General features: G+C 39.7%; 1 protein-coding gene across 1 annotated transcript in view; it reads right to left on the bottom strand.

Moving 5' to 3' along the window:
• Positions 1–17,946, bottom strand: part of reck (reversion-inducing-cysteine-rich protein with kazal motifs) — an 80,155-nt gene that overhangs the window by 53,335 nt on the left and 8,874 nt on the right. Inside the window, exons 3-5 of the mRNA XM_002938937.5 lie at positions 13,962–14,020; positions 12,724–12,798; positions 1,743–1,779 (exon numbers count right to left, since the gene is read on the bottom strand). Coding sequence (XP_002938983.2) covers positions 1,743–1,779; positions 12,724–12,798; positions 13,962–14,020 — 171 coding nt within the window. The remainder of the gene's footprint in view (positions 1–1,742; positions 1,780–12,723; positions 12,799–13,961; positions 14,021–17,946) is intronic.

Below are 17,946 nucleotides of genomic sequence, written 5' to 3'. Positions count from 1 at the left end.
TTATGAAACGTGGGGCATATAATGTGGTAAATTGCAAGCTTTGAGACAATTTTTAGAAATTACATAAAAACCTTTACATTTAGCTTAGCTTTGTTGTTTTGTGCTTTTCTATACAAATGCATATTTACCCATGTGTATTTTATTAAATGTTTCTGGGTTTTCTTATCGACTTATTAATTTGCCACTTTTAGCACAAATTAATCAGGTGCTATATGTTTTGGTAGTAGTATGTCATGATATATGTATGCACTAACTTCTTTTTGGGGTCTCTGAATGCCAGGTAATTTTTTGCATAATGGACATCAAACTGTTCAGTGGACCCTTGGCATTAATATTTTGGATGTCTTTTCTTGGTACCTAATGCTATATGGGAAATAAGGTGCTAGAAAGTGGAAGCTTTCAGGCAATTTTCTGGTATTTCATCAAAACTGCCAGTTTTGGAAAAGCTGTCATCTGTGCAATAGATTCCATTTAATTAACTACCATGAAAGAAAAAAAGTCATATAAATTAGAATAGATGGAATAAGAATGCAAAGCAGCCTAGAAGTGACATACGCTGTATAACAACCCCGTCTGCCTACACTCTAAGACAGGTGCATGAAAACTCTAAAAATTCTGCAGATAAACTTTTGAATATATAGAAACAGAAGTTAAATTAACACCATACTTTGTTCTCAGGAAAGTAAAGAATAATGTGACCCAGTAAATTGGAGTAGAAAGACATGGTTACCCATTTTAAATTTGCCCAAATGGGTACTTTCCAAAGATATATGGTTTTTATGGGGTCAATCTATTTTTTTGAATTTTTACTAGCTCAAGTGATCTCCAGAACAATTTGTATGCAATTTGTATTTGACTTCATTTTGGGGTCTCCAAATGCCAGATACTTTGGTAATCCTATGTACAATGTTCAGTGGACCCTTGGCATTCATATTTATAATGTCTTTTCTTTGTAACTAAAGCTATGTAGGAGATGCTAACTTGCAAAGTTAAAGTTTTGAGGTGATTTTTTCAGAGTTTATTTTATTTTTTATAGCAACTGCTAAGTTCAGAAAAGCCTTGATGTTTGGTAATTAGGAATGGAAAGACATGGTTGCTCATTTTAGATTCGGTAGAATGTGTAATTTTCAAAAATGTATGGTTTCCTGGGGTAAACCTAGTGTTTCAGGATTTTTGGCTTTGGAATCTAAAGTATGCTATAGTCTGCTGTAGTGGTTTATAAATTCGGTAATTTACTGTTTTGAGTTTTTGATCTATAGAAGTCATAAATCTTCATAAAACTTTACATATCTGGAGCTGTCATGTTTGAGAGGCATGAGGTTTCCAAATCAGTTGAATTTTTGTGCATAATATATTTTTTCTGTTTTATATACCTTCCGATTTCATAATAGTTCATATCATAAAAAAATCTCAATTTTTCATTTTTCTTTTTGGTATTTAGATCTCTGAAGTTTGTTCCAGAAATGGAAATGCAATACTCAGGCAGATATAGAAAACTCATGCTCTCCTGAAAATAACAATATATAGGTTTTCCAACCTAAGCTAAACGCCACACACACACCCAAAAAATTCCCCTAAAATGAGAGAGCACAAAAAAAATAAAAACACCTGTATTTCGTGGAACTGAAATGCAAAATTCTGCTGGCACTTAGAAGGTTAAAGCAGGTACAGAGTTTTAAATACTTTTATATGTCAAGATGAACAGTAATTTCTAAGGTAATTAAAATTCTGGTACAGCTTACCTGGCAGTGATGAATTAATACATGTCCAAACATCAATCTAATAAGAAATAAAACAATAACTACACATTATTAATTATAATCATTATACATTTATAAAGGACCAACATATTTCACAGCACTGTACAATAAATGGGTTTATACACTGAACATACAGAATTACATCCAAAGCAACCAATAACAGATACAAAAAGTGAAGAGGACCCTGCCCAAAAAAGGAGAAGGGGTTGAGAAAAAAGGTGTGGGAATGAGCAAGATCAGAAGTAAGCAATGGAAGAGATGTAGCATATGAGGTATTATATTTAGTAGCACACAGAAATTATGCTAATCTAAATTAGTGCTGGGCGGTATGACCAAAAATTTATATCACGGTATTTTTTTTATTATATCGGTATCACGGTATTTGACGGTATTTTTTTTTCCCCATGCATGATTAGGTGACCACCCCAAACACCCCCCCCCAACCCCAAACACCCCCCCATCCAACCCCAAACACCCCCCCATCCCCTTCACATAAATAAACCTTACGGGCCAGGCAGCCGCAGGCACCCCGACAGCTCACAGAGCCTCCTGGCAATTTTTCTTACTATTTCCGGGTTGCGCGCGTGACGTGAGCGCGCACGTAACGTCAGCGCGCACAACCCGGAAATAGTAAGAAAAATTGCCAGGAGGCGCCCACACCGGTATGCCGGTAAGTTAAAATTTTTTATCATTTTTTTTAAAAAAAACGGTGTTCGGTATATACCGGTATACCGCCCAGCACTAATCTAAGTGAGGATAAACTTCTTTAAATAAATGATTTTACGAGATCTTTTAAAGGCAGGAACACTAGGCAACTCTGTATTGAAACTGCACATTTCCTACCACACTCAGTAACGACCAAACATACTAATCCAATATGTAATTTGTGGCTGGTAGTACCTGCAAGGCAACACATGATGGGGTACTTAGACCTATAATATATATTCGCTATTAATTACATTAATTCTGCTCATTGTCAGAAACCGAAAATTATGCCAATAGGTCACCAAGAAGATTTATTCAGCATCTTCTCACCACAGAAACAAGGAAGTGATGCGTGCAGGGGACACGGCACAACAAGTGTTATGTCACCATAGGGACAACAAAGTCCTTGTTTCTTAACATTCTATGCGGCTACAGCAGACACAAGGCATATATGAGCACAATACATCTTATCAAATATATACAGACCATAAAATCACTAGAAAACTTAAGATCTTATCAGAATATATGTATATGATTCTGCGGATAGAGGATTTAATGGTGTTTGAATTGTCGCTATTGTGTCACTGACATGGAGGTATGGACATACACAGATAGCTTGTGAAACATCACAAAACAATGGATTGTTAAAATATAGCATTTATTATATCCAAATTAAAAAAGGATAAAAGTCAATGTCATATATAAGAAGCTTTTGGAATGTGGCTCAGCTGGATAATTATTTATATTCTGCTGCCAGAAAGGAGAGTAGGATGTCAAGGACAAAGGAAAATATATACAGGGTATAAAATACAAATACAACCTATCAAAATAAAAAGTATAACTGACAGAGAACAAAATAGTATCCATAGAGCAGAATGGCAGCAACAATATTTCAAAAAAAGATGCTAGCTAAGAGCACTGTCCTAAGCAAAAAGCCCCTATGAACCTCGGTCAAAATTAGAGAAAACAGCTCAAGGGTAATGTCTCATTAGGGCCACAGTGTCCCATTTATGTATCAAGTGTGTTTAAGGGCTCTGGCACACGGGGAGATTAGTCACTCGCGACAAATCTCCCGTGTCTCGGGCGACTAATCTCCCCGGATTACCATCCCACCGGCGAAAATGTAAATCGCCGGTGGGATGGCATACGCGGCGGCACGATTTGACTGAAATCACGCAAGTTGCCTCTCGAGGAAACTTGCGCGATTTCAGTCGCCGGTGGGATGGCAATCCGGGGAGATTAGTCGCCCGCGAACAGGGAGTTTTGTCGCGGGCGACTAATCTCCCCGTGTGCCAGAGCCCTTATGTCTCCTGCCCAGATAACAGGGGTTGAAAGTCTATGACCATTCACCTGCATGTGGGCAAAAAATGTCCCATTTTAAAAAAAATACCTGACAACAGGTTGTTTTGCTTCTTTTGTTAATAGCAAATCGATGGATGACTATTCTTTCTTTTAATGTTGTACTGGTTTTACCCACATAATAAAATCCACAAGGGCAAGTAACCACAAAAATAGATGTACAGGAGAGTCTGTGCACAATTTTATACTTTTTCCCAGTGTAACAGTAGGGAAAGTCTGGCTGTGCTGTTTATACCTTATCTGATGCCAATTTAATGTTAGATTGTATGCATTAATATTAGTTCAGCTGTTATGTGCTGCCACCTAGTGACCCCCTTTGGGATAGTTGTCCATATGTTAATTATACACATCATTCAAGGTTAAACCTCCCCCCTAAAGTTCACAGGAAGTGGAAGTGTATCCATCTTGAGCGCACACAGACAACTCACAAGTAGAGGGACAGACCCTAGGATCCTTCACCCTTACACAGGCCCTGGTTACATAACCGTCTGTAAGTAAGATGCTAGGTTTCCTGTATGTGTTTACATGTGTGAATATGTTGTACAGGTTGTGATGCAATGTTATTATATTGTTTTACAGTTTTACAAAATAAACTCTTCATAAGGATAAAGCATTCAAGTTATTCAACTCACAGAGCAGTCTGAGTATTCTTTGCTGAGTCTTATGTGGAGTGTGTTAAGCTGGCTGGTTAACCTATATTACGCAAGGCACAGTATAGTGTGGAAACAGTACAGTAAAAAGACGGTTGCAGCAGACCTGTATACAGAAGCGACTGCATCCTAAACATGAGTCTGAGATCGGGGAAGAAGTATATACCTGAGGATGAGCCCCCCATGAGACAGCATGGCAGGGAGAAAGCTAGCACCCAGCAAGATGAGTTACGGTCACATGCGTCCAAATCATCTAGGTCTAGCAAGATGTCTGCAGCGAGTTCCCTAGCACTCAAAGCACGAGCAAAGGCAGAGGCCACACGTGTACAGCTAGCCTTTGCAGAAAAAGAAGCTAATGTGAAAAGAGAAATCGCAGAAAAACAGGCTAGCATGAATAGAGAAATGGCAGAAGCAGAAGCAGAGCTGCAAATTCTGCAGTGTCAGAGAGAAGCTGCCGCAGCAGCAGCTGAAGCTGCGGTCTACCTAGAAACATATTCATCAGAAAGTGAGGGAACCCATGAAGGCCCAGAAATGCTGGAGAAACCTCTTTCCCCTGCAGAACGTGCAAGTGAGTACGTTCAGCGGGTTTCTAGTATGCCAACCACTGAACGGTCGATTAAAACTGAGCCAGCAGAAATATATAGGCCTAAGCCGGCAGCAGTTACAAGTACACCAAGGCAGCACTACAGCGCCAGTGACGTCAAACCAGCTATAAAATATCCAGCAGAATACCCAAGAGACAGAATTCAGAGTTTCCCATTGCCTCAGCCTAAAGATTGTGCGCCTGAGCAACAATGCATACAAGATATCACTAAATATCTGCTACGCAAAGAAGCAGTTAACTCAAGCTTCATCAAGTTTGATGACTCCCCTGAAAATTACTGGGCCTGGAAGTCTTCCTTCCAGAATGCAATCAAAGATTTGAACCTTTCAGCCTCAGAGATACTTGACCTGATGATAAAATGGCTAGGTACAGAGTCAGCCGAACATGCAAAAAGTATGCGCAGAGTGCATTTGTTCAACCCTTCAGCAGGACTTGATATGACTTGGCAGAGACTAGAGAAAAAATATGGCTCACCTGAAGTAATTCAGCGAACATTACAAAAAAGGTTAGATGCCTTCCCCAAGCTGACCAACAAAGATGCCAAAAAACTAGAACAATTGGGAGATCTTCTTCTGGAGACAGAGTGTGCCAAAGAAGAGGGATATCTGAGAGGTTTAACATACTTGGACAATGCTATTGGCCTTAATCCCACGGTGGAGAAACTACCATACCACATGCAATTAAAGTGGGCATCTGTTGGAACCAAGTATAAAGCTGAAACAGGAGAAGATTTTCCCCCTTTCTTTGTGTTTTCCAGGTTTGTGCAGCAACAAGCACAGATGAAGAATGACCCCAGCTTTGCCTTTTACAGCAACCGAGATCAATCACCTAAACCTGAAAGGCCTTACAGATACCACGGTAAGACCTCTGTGTCCACACACAAAACATTTGTCCCTACAGAAACCTCACACTCTCAAACCAGCAGCAAGGAGGGCAGTATAGAGAGCCCTGATAGACAATGTCCAATTCACCAAAAGCCCCATCCTTTAAAAAGGTGTAAAGGATTCAGAGGCAAACCTATAGGTGAAAGAATGTATTTTCTCAGACAGAATGGCATCTGCTTCAAGTGCTGTGAAACCACCAAACACATAGCCAGAGACTGTAAAATATCAGTGAAGTGCTCAGAATGTGGCAGCGAGAAACATATTGCAGCTTTACACCCTGACTTACCTGCGCCACCAGCAGAGACTGTACAAGCCGGGACAGATCACGGCAGGGAGCTTAAAGGAACAGTAACACCAAAAAATGAAAGAGTTTTAAAGTAATAAAAACATAATGCACTGCTGCCCTGCACTGGTAAAACTGGTGTGTTTGCTACAGTAACACTACTATAATTTATATAATAAGCTGCTGTGTAGCCACGGGGGCAGCCATTCAAGCTGGAAAAAAGGAGAAAAGGCACAGGTTACATAGCAGATAACAGATAAGTTCTGTAGAATACAATAGTGTTTTATCTGTTATCTGCTATGTGCCTGTGCCTTTTCTCCTTTGAATGGCTGCCTCCATGGCTACACAGCAGCTTATTTATATCAATTATAGTAGACTTTCTGAAGTAAACACACAACTTTTACCAGTGCAGGGAAGCAGCACATTATATTTTAGTTACTTTTATACACTTTCATTTTTTGGTGTTACTGTTCCTTTAATGACAGCTCACCTCCTCCAGTAATGTCTAAGTGCACTGAAATCTGTGGCACGGGCAAGAGCTTCCGATCATGCTCTAAAATATGTTTAGTGACTGTGTTCCCCTCTGGACAAAGAGAGCGAGCAGTGAGAATGTACGCAGTTCTCGATGAACAAAGCAACCGATCTCTTGCAAAGTCAGACTTTTTCAACATCTTCAACATTAAAACTACTGTTGCTCCGTACACTTTAAAGACTTGTGCAGGCGTTACAGAGACTGCAGGCAGAAGAGCCACAAATTTCATTGTTGAATCCTTTGACGGGAAAACACAGCTCCCTTTACCAGCATTAATAGAATGTGATATGTTACCAGATGACAAGGAAGAAATCCCTTCTCCAGAAGTAGCTTATTACCATCTCCACCTCCGTCCAATTGCTAACCTCATACCAGCTATTGATCCTGAGGCTTCCATACTTTTGCTCTTAGGAAGAGACATTTTACAAGCACACAAGGTGCATGAGAAAATCAATGGTCCCTTTAATGCCCCCTACGCACAAAGACTTGAATTAGGATGGGTAATAGTAGGAGAAGTTTGCCTGGGATCTACACACCAGACTAATAGAGTCAGTACCTTAAGAACATCTGTGTTGCCGAATGGGCGTACCACCTTGTTGAACCCATGTCAGAACAGGTTCACAGTCAAAGAAAGTTTTGAGAACCTAACGCATTTCAGTGACTCTTCTGTGTGCGGCCAAGAAGACATCAGCTTCAATCCAGAGACTGATAAGCTAGGAACAACAGTGTTTCAAAAATCAAAGAATGATGACAAGCAAGCTCTATCCATAGAAGATCAAGTGTTTCTTCAGATCATGGACAAAGACACCTATCAAGATGACAGCCACAGCTGGGTTGCTCCATTGCCTTTTCGTACACCCAGGTGTAAATTGCCTTCCAACAGAGAGCAAGCCATGGTACGTCTCGCCTCACTTCGCAGAACTCTGCATGGTAAGCCAGGAATGAAAAGAGACTTCACAGAGTTCATTAAAAAGATGCTGGACAATGATCACGCTGAGATTGCAAGACCACTGGAACAAGGTAGAGAACACTGGTATCTGCCGATGTTTGGCGTTTACCATCCACACAAACCTGATCAAATAAGAGTTGTATTTGACTCCAGTGCTGAGTGTGAAGGCGTCTCTTTAAATAATGTACTGTTAAGTGGCCCTGACTTAAACAACACATTGTTAGGGGTTCTCATACGCTTTAGGAAAGAACCTATTGCCTTTACAGCAGATGTGCAACAGATGTTTTACTGTTTCTTCGTGAGAGAAGACCACCGAGATTATTTACGTTTTCTGTGGTACAAGGACCATGACATAGACAAAGAAGTAGTTGAATATAGAATGAGGGTCCATGTCTTTGGAAACAGTCCCTCTCCTGCTGTTGCTATATACTGCATGCGTAAAGCTGCTCTGACAAGTGCAGAACAATTTGGACAAGATGCCAAACACTTTGTGTTGAGACACTTCTATGTAGATGATGGACTTGCATCTGCCAGCACCCCGGAGATAGCGATTGACATTCTGAACAATGCAAAACAGATGCTGGCAGAATCTAATCTGAGACTTCATAAAATTGCATCAAATAGCACACAGGTCATGAACGCCTTTCCTGCTAATGATAGAGCTAAAGACCTCAAGGACCTCTGCCTGGGTACAGACACCCTGCCCCTTCAGAAAAGTTTGGGACTGAGCTGGGACCTAGAAAGAGACTCTTTCGTCTTTCAGGTATCTTCCGAAGAAAAACCTTTCACTAAAAGAGGAGTCCTGTCTACAGTGAACAGCCTCTATGATCCTCTTGGGTTTGTAGCACCTGTAACTATAAAGGGTAAGGCACTAGTTCGTGAACTGTCATCTAAAAAATGTGATTGGGATGCATTACTCCCACAAGAAAAACTACATGAGTGGCTTCTATGGAAGGAATCCTTGCAAGCTTTGGAACACATAGAGATACCCCGGTGTTATGTGTCTACTCCCCTGTCAGCAGTAAGTAGAAAAGAACTGTATGTATTTTCAGATGCATCCAACACAGCGATAGGTGCTGTAGCCTACTTGAAAACAATTGATGTTTGCAATAAGTGTTCGGTTGGATTTGTTATGGGAAAGTCTAAGTTAAGCCCCAAACCAGCACACACAATTCCACGTCTGGAACTATGTGCGGCTGTTCTAGCAGTAGAGTTGTACGAGCTCATCAGAGATGAAATAGATAAAGACTTAGATGCTGTGCGATTCTTTACAGATAGCAAAACTGTACTAGGTTACATCTGCAACACCTCCAGAAGGTTTTTCTTGTATGTTGCCAACCGAGTGAATAGAATCAGGCAAGTAACCCATCCTGATCAGTGGGCTTATGTGCCAACAGAACAAAATCCTGCAGACTATGCTTCAAGGCCTACAAAAACTATTCATCTGCAGAATTCTATATGGTTCTCAGGCCCTCCATTTCTCTACCACACAGACAGAGAGGAGTTAGGCAATTCAGCAGAAAATTACTCACTTATAGAGCCTGAAGCTGATCCTGAAATTAAACCTACAGTTGCAATGCTCCTGACTCAGAAAGTGAACTCTTTGTCAGCCCCTTTTGGTAAATTTGAAACAACAGGACTTCATGTAAAACAATAGAAGCAAGTTCAAAATCTGGCTGATACTTTCTGGAAGAGATGGAAAAGAGAGTACTTGTCCAACTTGCAAAGCCGCAGAAAGTGGACCCAAAATCGCCCAAACATCCAAGTGGGTGATGTCGTGTTAGTGAAAGACAGTCAAGAAAGCAGGAATGAATGGCCTGTGGGACTCATCATCAACACTCTGCCAAGTAGAGATGGCAGAGTTAGGAAAGTGGAAGTAAAGATTGTCAAACAAGGGACTGCCAAAATGTATACAAGGCCAATTTCAGACATTGTTGTTCTTGTTTCTGATAATACTTGAATTGTGTTCTGCATAGCAGTAAGTTATATAGTGGCACATTGAAATATGCCAGGCAGGGAGTGTGCTGTTTATACCTTATCTGATGCCAATTTAATGTTAGATTGTATGCATTAATATTAGTTCAGCTGTTATGTGCTGCCACCTAGTGACCCCCTTTGGGATAGTTGTCCATATGTTAATTATACACATCATTCAAGGTTAAACCTCCCCCCTAAAGTTCACAGGAAGTGGAAGTGTATCCATCTTGAGCGCACACAGACAACTCACAAGTAGAGGGACAGACCCTAGGATCCTTCACCCTTACACAGGCCCTGGTTACATAACCGTCTGTAAGTAAGATGCTAGGTTTCCTGTATGTGTTTACATGTGTGAATATGTTGTACAGGTTGTGATGCAATGTTATTATATTGTTTTACAGTTTTACAAAATAAACTCTTCATAAGGATAAAGCATTCAAGTTATTCAACTCACAGAGCAGTCTGAGTATTCTTTGCTGAGTCTTATGTGGAGTGTGTTAAGCTGGCTGGTTAACCTATATTACGCAAGGCACAGTATAGTGTGGAAACAGTACACTGGCCAACCAGGCATCTACAGGTTACACAATCTAGGCACCTACAACACCCAAGCTTGCAGTGCCACCAATCACTGGTCTAGTAGAAAAGTGAGTCCTAACCAGAATACGTCTCACTCATATTTTGTATCCAAACATAGGTGCAAGCTCTCAAATGGCTACAGGTATGGGACCGGTTATCAAGAATTCGCAGGACCTGATCTTCCATAATTTGGATCTCCATTCTTTAAGCCAACAAAAAGAATATTTAAACATTAAACCTAAAATTGAATTATTTGATTAAAATGAAGTCTATGTGAGATCCCGTAATTTGGAGCTTTCTGAAAAAGGGGTTTCCGGATATGATCTCAACAAGGAGGAGCACTCTGATAACAGATAATAATATCAGAAAGAGTGAGTGAGTACCACAGTCATCAGCATTATGTGCAAAATGATTTATTTAAAGAAAAAAACATTGAACATCATTCACATCAGCCCCTGTCCCAGAGAAGTTTACAATCCAACGTCCCTATAATATTCGCAAACACTATGGTCAGTTTAGTCAGAAGTCAGTTAACCTGCCTGTATGTTTTTGGAGTGCAGGAGAACATAAGAACTTCTTGCAAATAGCGATTTAATTCAGACCATAGCACTGCAAGGCAGAAGAGCTACCCACTGCACTGCCCTACTCAAGCCTTTAAAAAGAAGATAGATCAAGCATTGCAAATAGCATTGATACAAGGAAACATTTCTGAAAGAACATACAATTTTTTTTATTTCTAGATTATCCTGTATGCCTAATATTCTACACACTGCCTGAAGTTCATAAAAATATGTGTTTCGCCCCAGGGCGACTCATTGTAAGTGCTAGGGGTTGTGTACTACAGACAATGGCAGATTTGTGTTTATGGATGACCTGTTCATATTATGGACAGGGACTTACTCAATAACTTACCTTTTTTCCATAAAAGTGATACAAAAATCTTAAAAACTACCTCTCAAAATATGAATGTACATAAAAAGTGGCCTATAGGTCATGTTGATCATTTTTTGCTGATAGGGCTGCTTTTGTAAGTAACTGGTACTTGAAGTTCCTAAACCTGAGTGTTCCTTCTCAAGCTGACAGTTATAGCTTCTAATGCTAACAGATTACTGCTGCACAAATATGGCAGCCGCCTCAAAGAGGAACATGGTGACAGGATGTGTCATGTAAAAGCACTGGGCAAATACTTTTCTGGCAAAATTATAAAATGCATGCAAAGACAATGTTATGGCAGTTGTAAAAATGGGTTTAATTTCTAGTTTTAGTACCTCTTTAAATTTACAGCCCAAACTGATTCTTAGGATAGTTAGGATGAGGTGTCTACTACTACCTTCCACAAAGATACAGATAGGAATACTCTGCTACACCATACCTCGAGAATCCAACCGCTATTCCCAAATTGTGTACATGGTCAGGAATAATTCAGATCAACAGAAACATTACTTTGGTAATAGTAAAAAAAAAAAAATTAAGGAAGAAGGAGTTGCTAATGTGGTGCCGTTATTCAAAAAAGGATCCCGGTTTCAGCCTGAAAACTATAGACCTGTTAGTCTGACATCAGCGGTAGGAAAGCTTTTGGAAAGGGTAATAAGGGATAGGATACTTGAATACATTACAAATCACAATACTGTGAGTTTGTGCCAGCATGGTTTTAGGTGTAACAGATCTCGTCAGACTAATCTAATTGCCTATTATGAGGAGGTGAGCAGGAACCTGACTCTGGGATGGCAGTGGATGTCATCTACTTGGACTTTGCTAAAGCTTTTGATACAGTACAGCACAAAATGTTAATGACAAAATTAAGGGATATTGACGTGGAACATAATTTTTGTATTTGGATAGAGAACTGGCAGTGATCCTCAACCAGTGGTTCACAAGCAACAAATTGCTCAGCACCCCCTTTGATGTTGCTCCCAGTGGCCTTCAAAGTATTTTCCTATTTTTAGATTTCTGGCTTGGAAGTTTTTAAAGCAAAGAGACACAATTTTACTGTAAGCAGAGCTTCCTGCAGGCCAGCAGTAAACATTGGGAGGCCAAATAGCCAATCACAGCCGCCAAAGAAATATTTTTATGCTTTGTGGCTCACCAGTAATTTTTACATCTGAGTGTGGCTCAGTAAAAAAGGTTGGGACTCCCTGTCATAGCTTTTCCCAGAACACTTGGCTAACGCTGTCAAAATTAGGCTGTTGTTGTTGCCCAGGATGCATACAAAGTGACCTGTACATCTAGGTTCCGTTATCTACTTTATGAAATTCCCCTGCAGACAGATGTAAGTGGGTCAAACTAATACCACTGTCAGGACCAATACCACTGTCAGGACGCAAATCTAGCGTAGCAGGGCACATTCTCGGCAAGCGTTTTTCGGCTTGCCAAGAATAAGCCCGTGTGGCATAAGCATTATTTTTTAATAAATTAACAGCAGATAGTTAAGGGTACATAATTACCATTGAAGTCGGGCAGTAATCTGGTGCTCTCAGGAACAGGTGTTTTATGCGGGACTCACTTTTTGAAGATAATATCTATAGGAATAAAGCAAATATTAAAAACCATAATTTATGAAAAAGGTATGAAATATATGAAAAAGATATTAATGCAGTTATTCTATGTTCTAAGTCAGTGATCCCCAACCTCAGTGCTGGATTTCAATCCAGGCACCCTGAGGCCGCCCCCCCATTTGCGCCTCTGCACCCCCCCAAGAGCATGCGTGAACCAACACCAACCCCCCTTCTTCGCCAGCGCACATGCACGGGTACAAACTCCTATACGGAGCAGTGGGGAGAGGTCGCCATTGCTCCGTATGGGAGCAAAATTTCTTTCCTAAATTTGTGTCGCCCTAGGCCCGGGCATTTGTGGCCTCGACACAAACGGGCCTGCCAACCGTGGCTCGTTAACAACATGTTGCTCACCAACCTCTTAGATATTGCTTCCAGGGTCCCTAAAGCAAATGTTTATTTTTTTAATCCTGGCTTGGTGGATTTGGTTGCATAAAATCCAGGTGTACTGACAAACAGAACCTCCTGTAAACAGAGATTATGCACAGAGGCTACCAAATGATGATCTTTTATAAGGGCCGCTCCTGCTTGCCTCAGGCGGCAGAAAGCAGCTAGTTAACAGCTAAATTTTCATTTTTTTTAAACTGAAATTTGGCTCTTCTAGTACACTAGCAACGCAGCCCCCCCAGGACCCACTCCAATGTGGAAGATGGAAGTGTGGAGCAGATAAGGAGGGGCTGCTGCCTCAGAAATACTGATGTCTTTTATGATGCTTGTGTGTTTTTTTACTTTTGACTGTGGCTCACAAGTAAGAAAGGTTGGGCACCCCTGCTCTAAGTAATACTTTATTTATATATTTATATATATATATATATATATATATATATAAATGATACTTATGGGATTTTGTTTTTTTAACTGTTAATACCAGTCACTTTAAGATACCCAAACTGTTGCCTTTCCATCGAAGACAAGGATAACAAAGTAGTGATTTGCGGGTCAGAAATTTTCCAACCTGCACCCACCCTAACCTCCCTGCTTGACAAAAAATAAAAAATGTTACTATCATCACAAGTGCCTGATAAATACTGATATGTACATGTAGAGAACAGTTTAATATAAATTTACAGGGATTGTGTATAATTTTCATTAGAATCAAAACCAAAATATAAAATCCTATATAAACTTACCTGTTCACATACATCACGACACATTAAATTATCCTTTGCCTGGTTACAGCATGAAGCATCTGCAGAAAAATTAAGTTACTGAACTTAATGTATATGTACTCATACAACATTATATTAAACACAAATAAGAAATGTAACACTTATAGAAAGGTTTATAATCTATGAATCTACAAATCTATATCTGCAGCTAAAAGCACTTTTGGGTCAGAAAGTATATTTTTGTCCAGCTTCAATGTTCCTCCTCTAAATAACAAGGATTGTTTCACCACCAAGCTCAGTGTGTAATATTTTTTCATTAATTTGATTGGTTTTATTAAACTTGACTGATTGTATTATGTATTGTTCTGGATTAGTTGTTTTGACCAGTGAAAACTGTGTGTGCAGAATTTTTATTTTATTTTATAGTAAGCTTTATCTCTCCATGTAAGGATACAAAATGCTGGGACATAAAATGCTGTGAAGTACAAGTTTTGAGGCAAAGAGAAATTTTATAAACAACTTTAGTAAAGCTGTACAGAGTGATAGTTTGGAAAAAGAAATACATACTAACACGTTTTTAATTAATAAGCAATTAAACAATATATGGTAGTCTGGGGTCAAGCTATACACCCTAATCACAAAGATCTAGAGGGAAGGTACTGAGAGAAGTAGCCAGTGGGATTTACCTGACCATACAGTATACCTAGAACAAAGTAAGGACAGGGGTATATTTATCATGCTGTGTAAAAAATGGAGTAAACATTACCAGTGATGTTGCTTATAGCAGTCAATTAGATGCTTTGCTTTGGTTTTCTAACTGTTGAAATCTGATCGCTGATTGGTTGCCCTGAGCAACATTAACAGTAAAGCTTCACTCCGCTTTTTACACATCATGATTAATATCCCCCTAAGGGATATATTGATCATGTTGCTTAAAAAGTGGAGTAAAGCATTACCGGTGATGTTGCCCAGTGCAACCAATCAGCAATTAGATTTCAACAGTTACAAAACCAAAGCAAAACATCTGACTGGCTACTATGAACAACATCACCAGTAATGTTTTACTCCACTTTTTACAGAGCATCATAAATATACCCCTTAGTGTGTAATTTCACAAGAGTGCAAGGCACTTACTTATAGACAAGACTATGCTCTCTTTGTTCGCCTAACATAAAGTCTGCAGTTCCTAAAGTTTACTAATGTCTGTTTGTGGGATCTGTGAGTGCTTGTTTATCATATAGTATACATAGTCTAAAAGACAGGATCTCAGAACACATACAGAGCATAACCTGCCTCCCAAATTTGCCCCTCTTTGGTATATTTGGCAGGCCCAGACGCAGGCAAAGATTGGGGGGCAGCATGCCAAGCACTGGCCATATTTACACTGGAGACTGGACAAGAGATTTTGACGCTTGAAAAAGCCCTCAAAATACATGAGTTGTACTTCAATTTAAAATGCTCAATACAATCTGGTCACCCAAATCCTATTACCATAACTAAGAGCTGCATGTACCAGTTTATTTATTTGAAATTGTTTGGGCATTTTGAAAACCTAGCCAATTCACTGGAACTATAAATGTATATATTTCTTGTGCTCCTTACCTTGCGCAAACGCATTGGTGCTAGGGTTGTCACCTCTGCAAACTCTCATCTTTTGCTGCAGATTTCATCCCACTCCCAAAGGTACTATACAGTTCTAAAGGCTGAATCACTAGCTGAAATTAAATTGTTTTTTGTCTGACCTGACGTTTATAATATGCCTATCACCTATCCTAATAGATTTATGGTAAGTTAACTCTTAAGTGAGACTGCGTCTCACTGTATATAATGTGCCTGGGATGTCAGTACCGACTACCTCTCTGTCTATAAAACTAACTTTAACAAATCTAAAGGTGTGGTTCACTTTAAAGTTAACTTTTAGTATGTTATATAATGGCCTATTCCTAGCAACTTTGCAATTGGTTTTCCTAATTAATTTTTTTATAGCTCTTTAATAATTTGCCTTCCTCTTCTGCCTCTTTTCAGCTTTCAAATGGGGGTCACTGACCCAGGCAGGCAAAAACTATTGCTCTGCGGGGCTACAATTTTATTATTATTGTAATTTTTTATTACTTATTTTTCCATGCAGGCCCCTTAACTATTTATATTCCCATCTCTCGTTTAAACCACTACCTGTTTGATAGGGTAAATAAGACGCTAGCAACCAGATAGCTGCTGAAATACCAAATGGAGAGCTGCTGAACAAAAAGCTAAATAACTGAAAAACCATTAAAAATAAAAGAGGACCAATTGCAAATTGTCTCAGAATATCAATTTCTACATTATATTAAAAGTTGATTTAGTTGTGAACTTTAAGGTGAAGCTAACTGATCACAAACACAAATGGATGGAGAACCCCCTCACAGAAGTGCACTTATGAATACTTTTACATCCTAAGCATTTTAGGGTAAAAAAAAAAAAACACACAAGGCAGTGGGAACCGCAAGAGGTAGTTGGGAGGTTATTTTTTTACACTAGAAGCGAATCTACTACTTTAGCCTCCCCAAACAATGGCCTATGTCATTGTCCTTCCAGGGTGTCTGTCTTTTCACAAAATCGTTTCTATGGCTTGGAAATGGTCTACAGGGAAGGCAAGATGCAGAGCTTGGAAAAGATATAGTAATCTTGTCTTAGACAAGGGCTTGTTTGTCCAACTAGTCAAATCAGCCAGAATTTATTGATATGTTTTATTAGTGTAACCCCTATTTTGCTGTTAACCTGTTAAATACCAGCTATTGGTAGAGCATGGGGGTACATAACAACTCTCTCTCTGAAATTGGTCTTTGCTTTATGGAAGGAACTGCTGGATGGTGTTGTTGCACTACACCTTCCACTGCCACTGTGTAGTGTAATTGATTAAATCAAAGGATAAGATGGGTGCCAGGAGCTCTTGCAATCAAACTGTAACTCTTTATTGCCAAGACTAGATGTAGCAATTCAGGGATAAGTCAATACTCAGAAATGCAGAAATAGCAGACACCTTTGAGGATAGTAAGAGAGGATGCCATTGGTTTATCCCACCTGTTTGGGAGACTGGGCAGGGTAAAGCACCTGTCAGCACAGCACCACTATGGAGGGCAATCTGGATAGTTACTCCAATCTTCAGTTTGATAACCTTTAGCTTGTATGGGTCCTACAGCTGACTATGGACCAGGGATTTACACTGACCTTTATCCAGCGTCTAAAACCATGGCCCTAAGCTAAGGCAACATTGCCTGTATGGGAGAGTACTTCCAGCTATCCTTCTGGTTGAAGCCTAAACTGTTCTTACTATCTAGTTCTAATTACCTCACTCTCCTAGAAAGTGCTATTACAGTATTCTGCTATTCTATCTAGTCCTCATTCACAGGGTCCCTGTTCCTGACTTCACCAGAGTGGATGTTAACTCTGGGGCAAATGGCTTGGCTTTACTGGGGCCTATTCTGATCCAAGGATTAGTGGAGCTGTTCCTTGAGAATCACAGGCAGCCAAAGAGGAAGTCACACCTCCCTGCAGAATACCATAGGGGTGTGGTCAACCAACTAAACCAATAAGGTATAGTGCAATAGTTGGTGTAGTTGGTATAGTTGGTGGTCAACCAACTAAACCAATAAGGTATAGTGCAATAACTGTAAACTGATACAAGGGTCTTCGCCCAGTAACAGTACAAATCAGGAAGAGGTAGGGTTTAAAGGTATAGGGCAGCTTAACCCTATGGGTCCCTACATTAGTTTAACCTGAGTCCAATTGACTCAATTGACTAACTCCAATTGAGGCCAAGCAACAAGGGCATTTGATCTAACAGCATATAATCATACTTTTCACTTATGTGGCATGTGGGATTTTAAATTACAATACAGAACAGCTTCTGCACATACATAAACTGGAACAGTCAAATTATTCAAAGGAGAAAGCAGTTTTGCTGTCAACCCCCACAATCTAGCCTCACTCAAATTCTTTCTGAAATTCCTTCTAAATTTACAAACAT

The sequence above is a fragment of the Xenopus tropicalis genome, chromosome 6, assembly GCF_000004195.4.
Source record: "Xenopus tropicalis strain Nigerian chromosome 6, UCB_Xtro_10.0, whole genome shotgun sequence".
NCBI classification, from domain to species: Eukaryota; Metazoa; Chordata; class Amphibia; order Anura; family Pipidae; genus Xenopus; species Xenopus tropicalis.
Note: the sequence above shows the minus strand (reverse complement) of the source record. Positions and strands in the feature narration are given on the sequence as shown.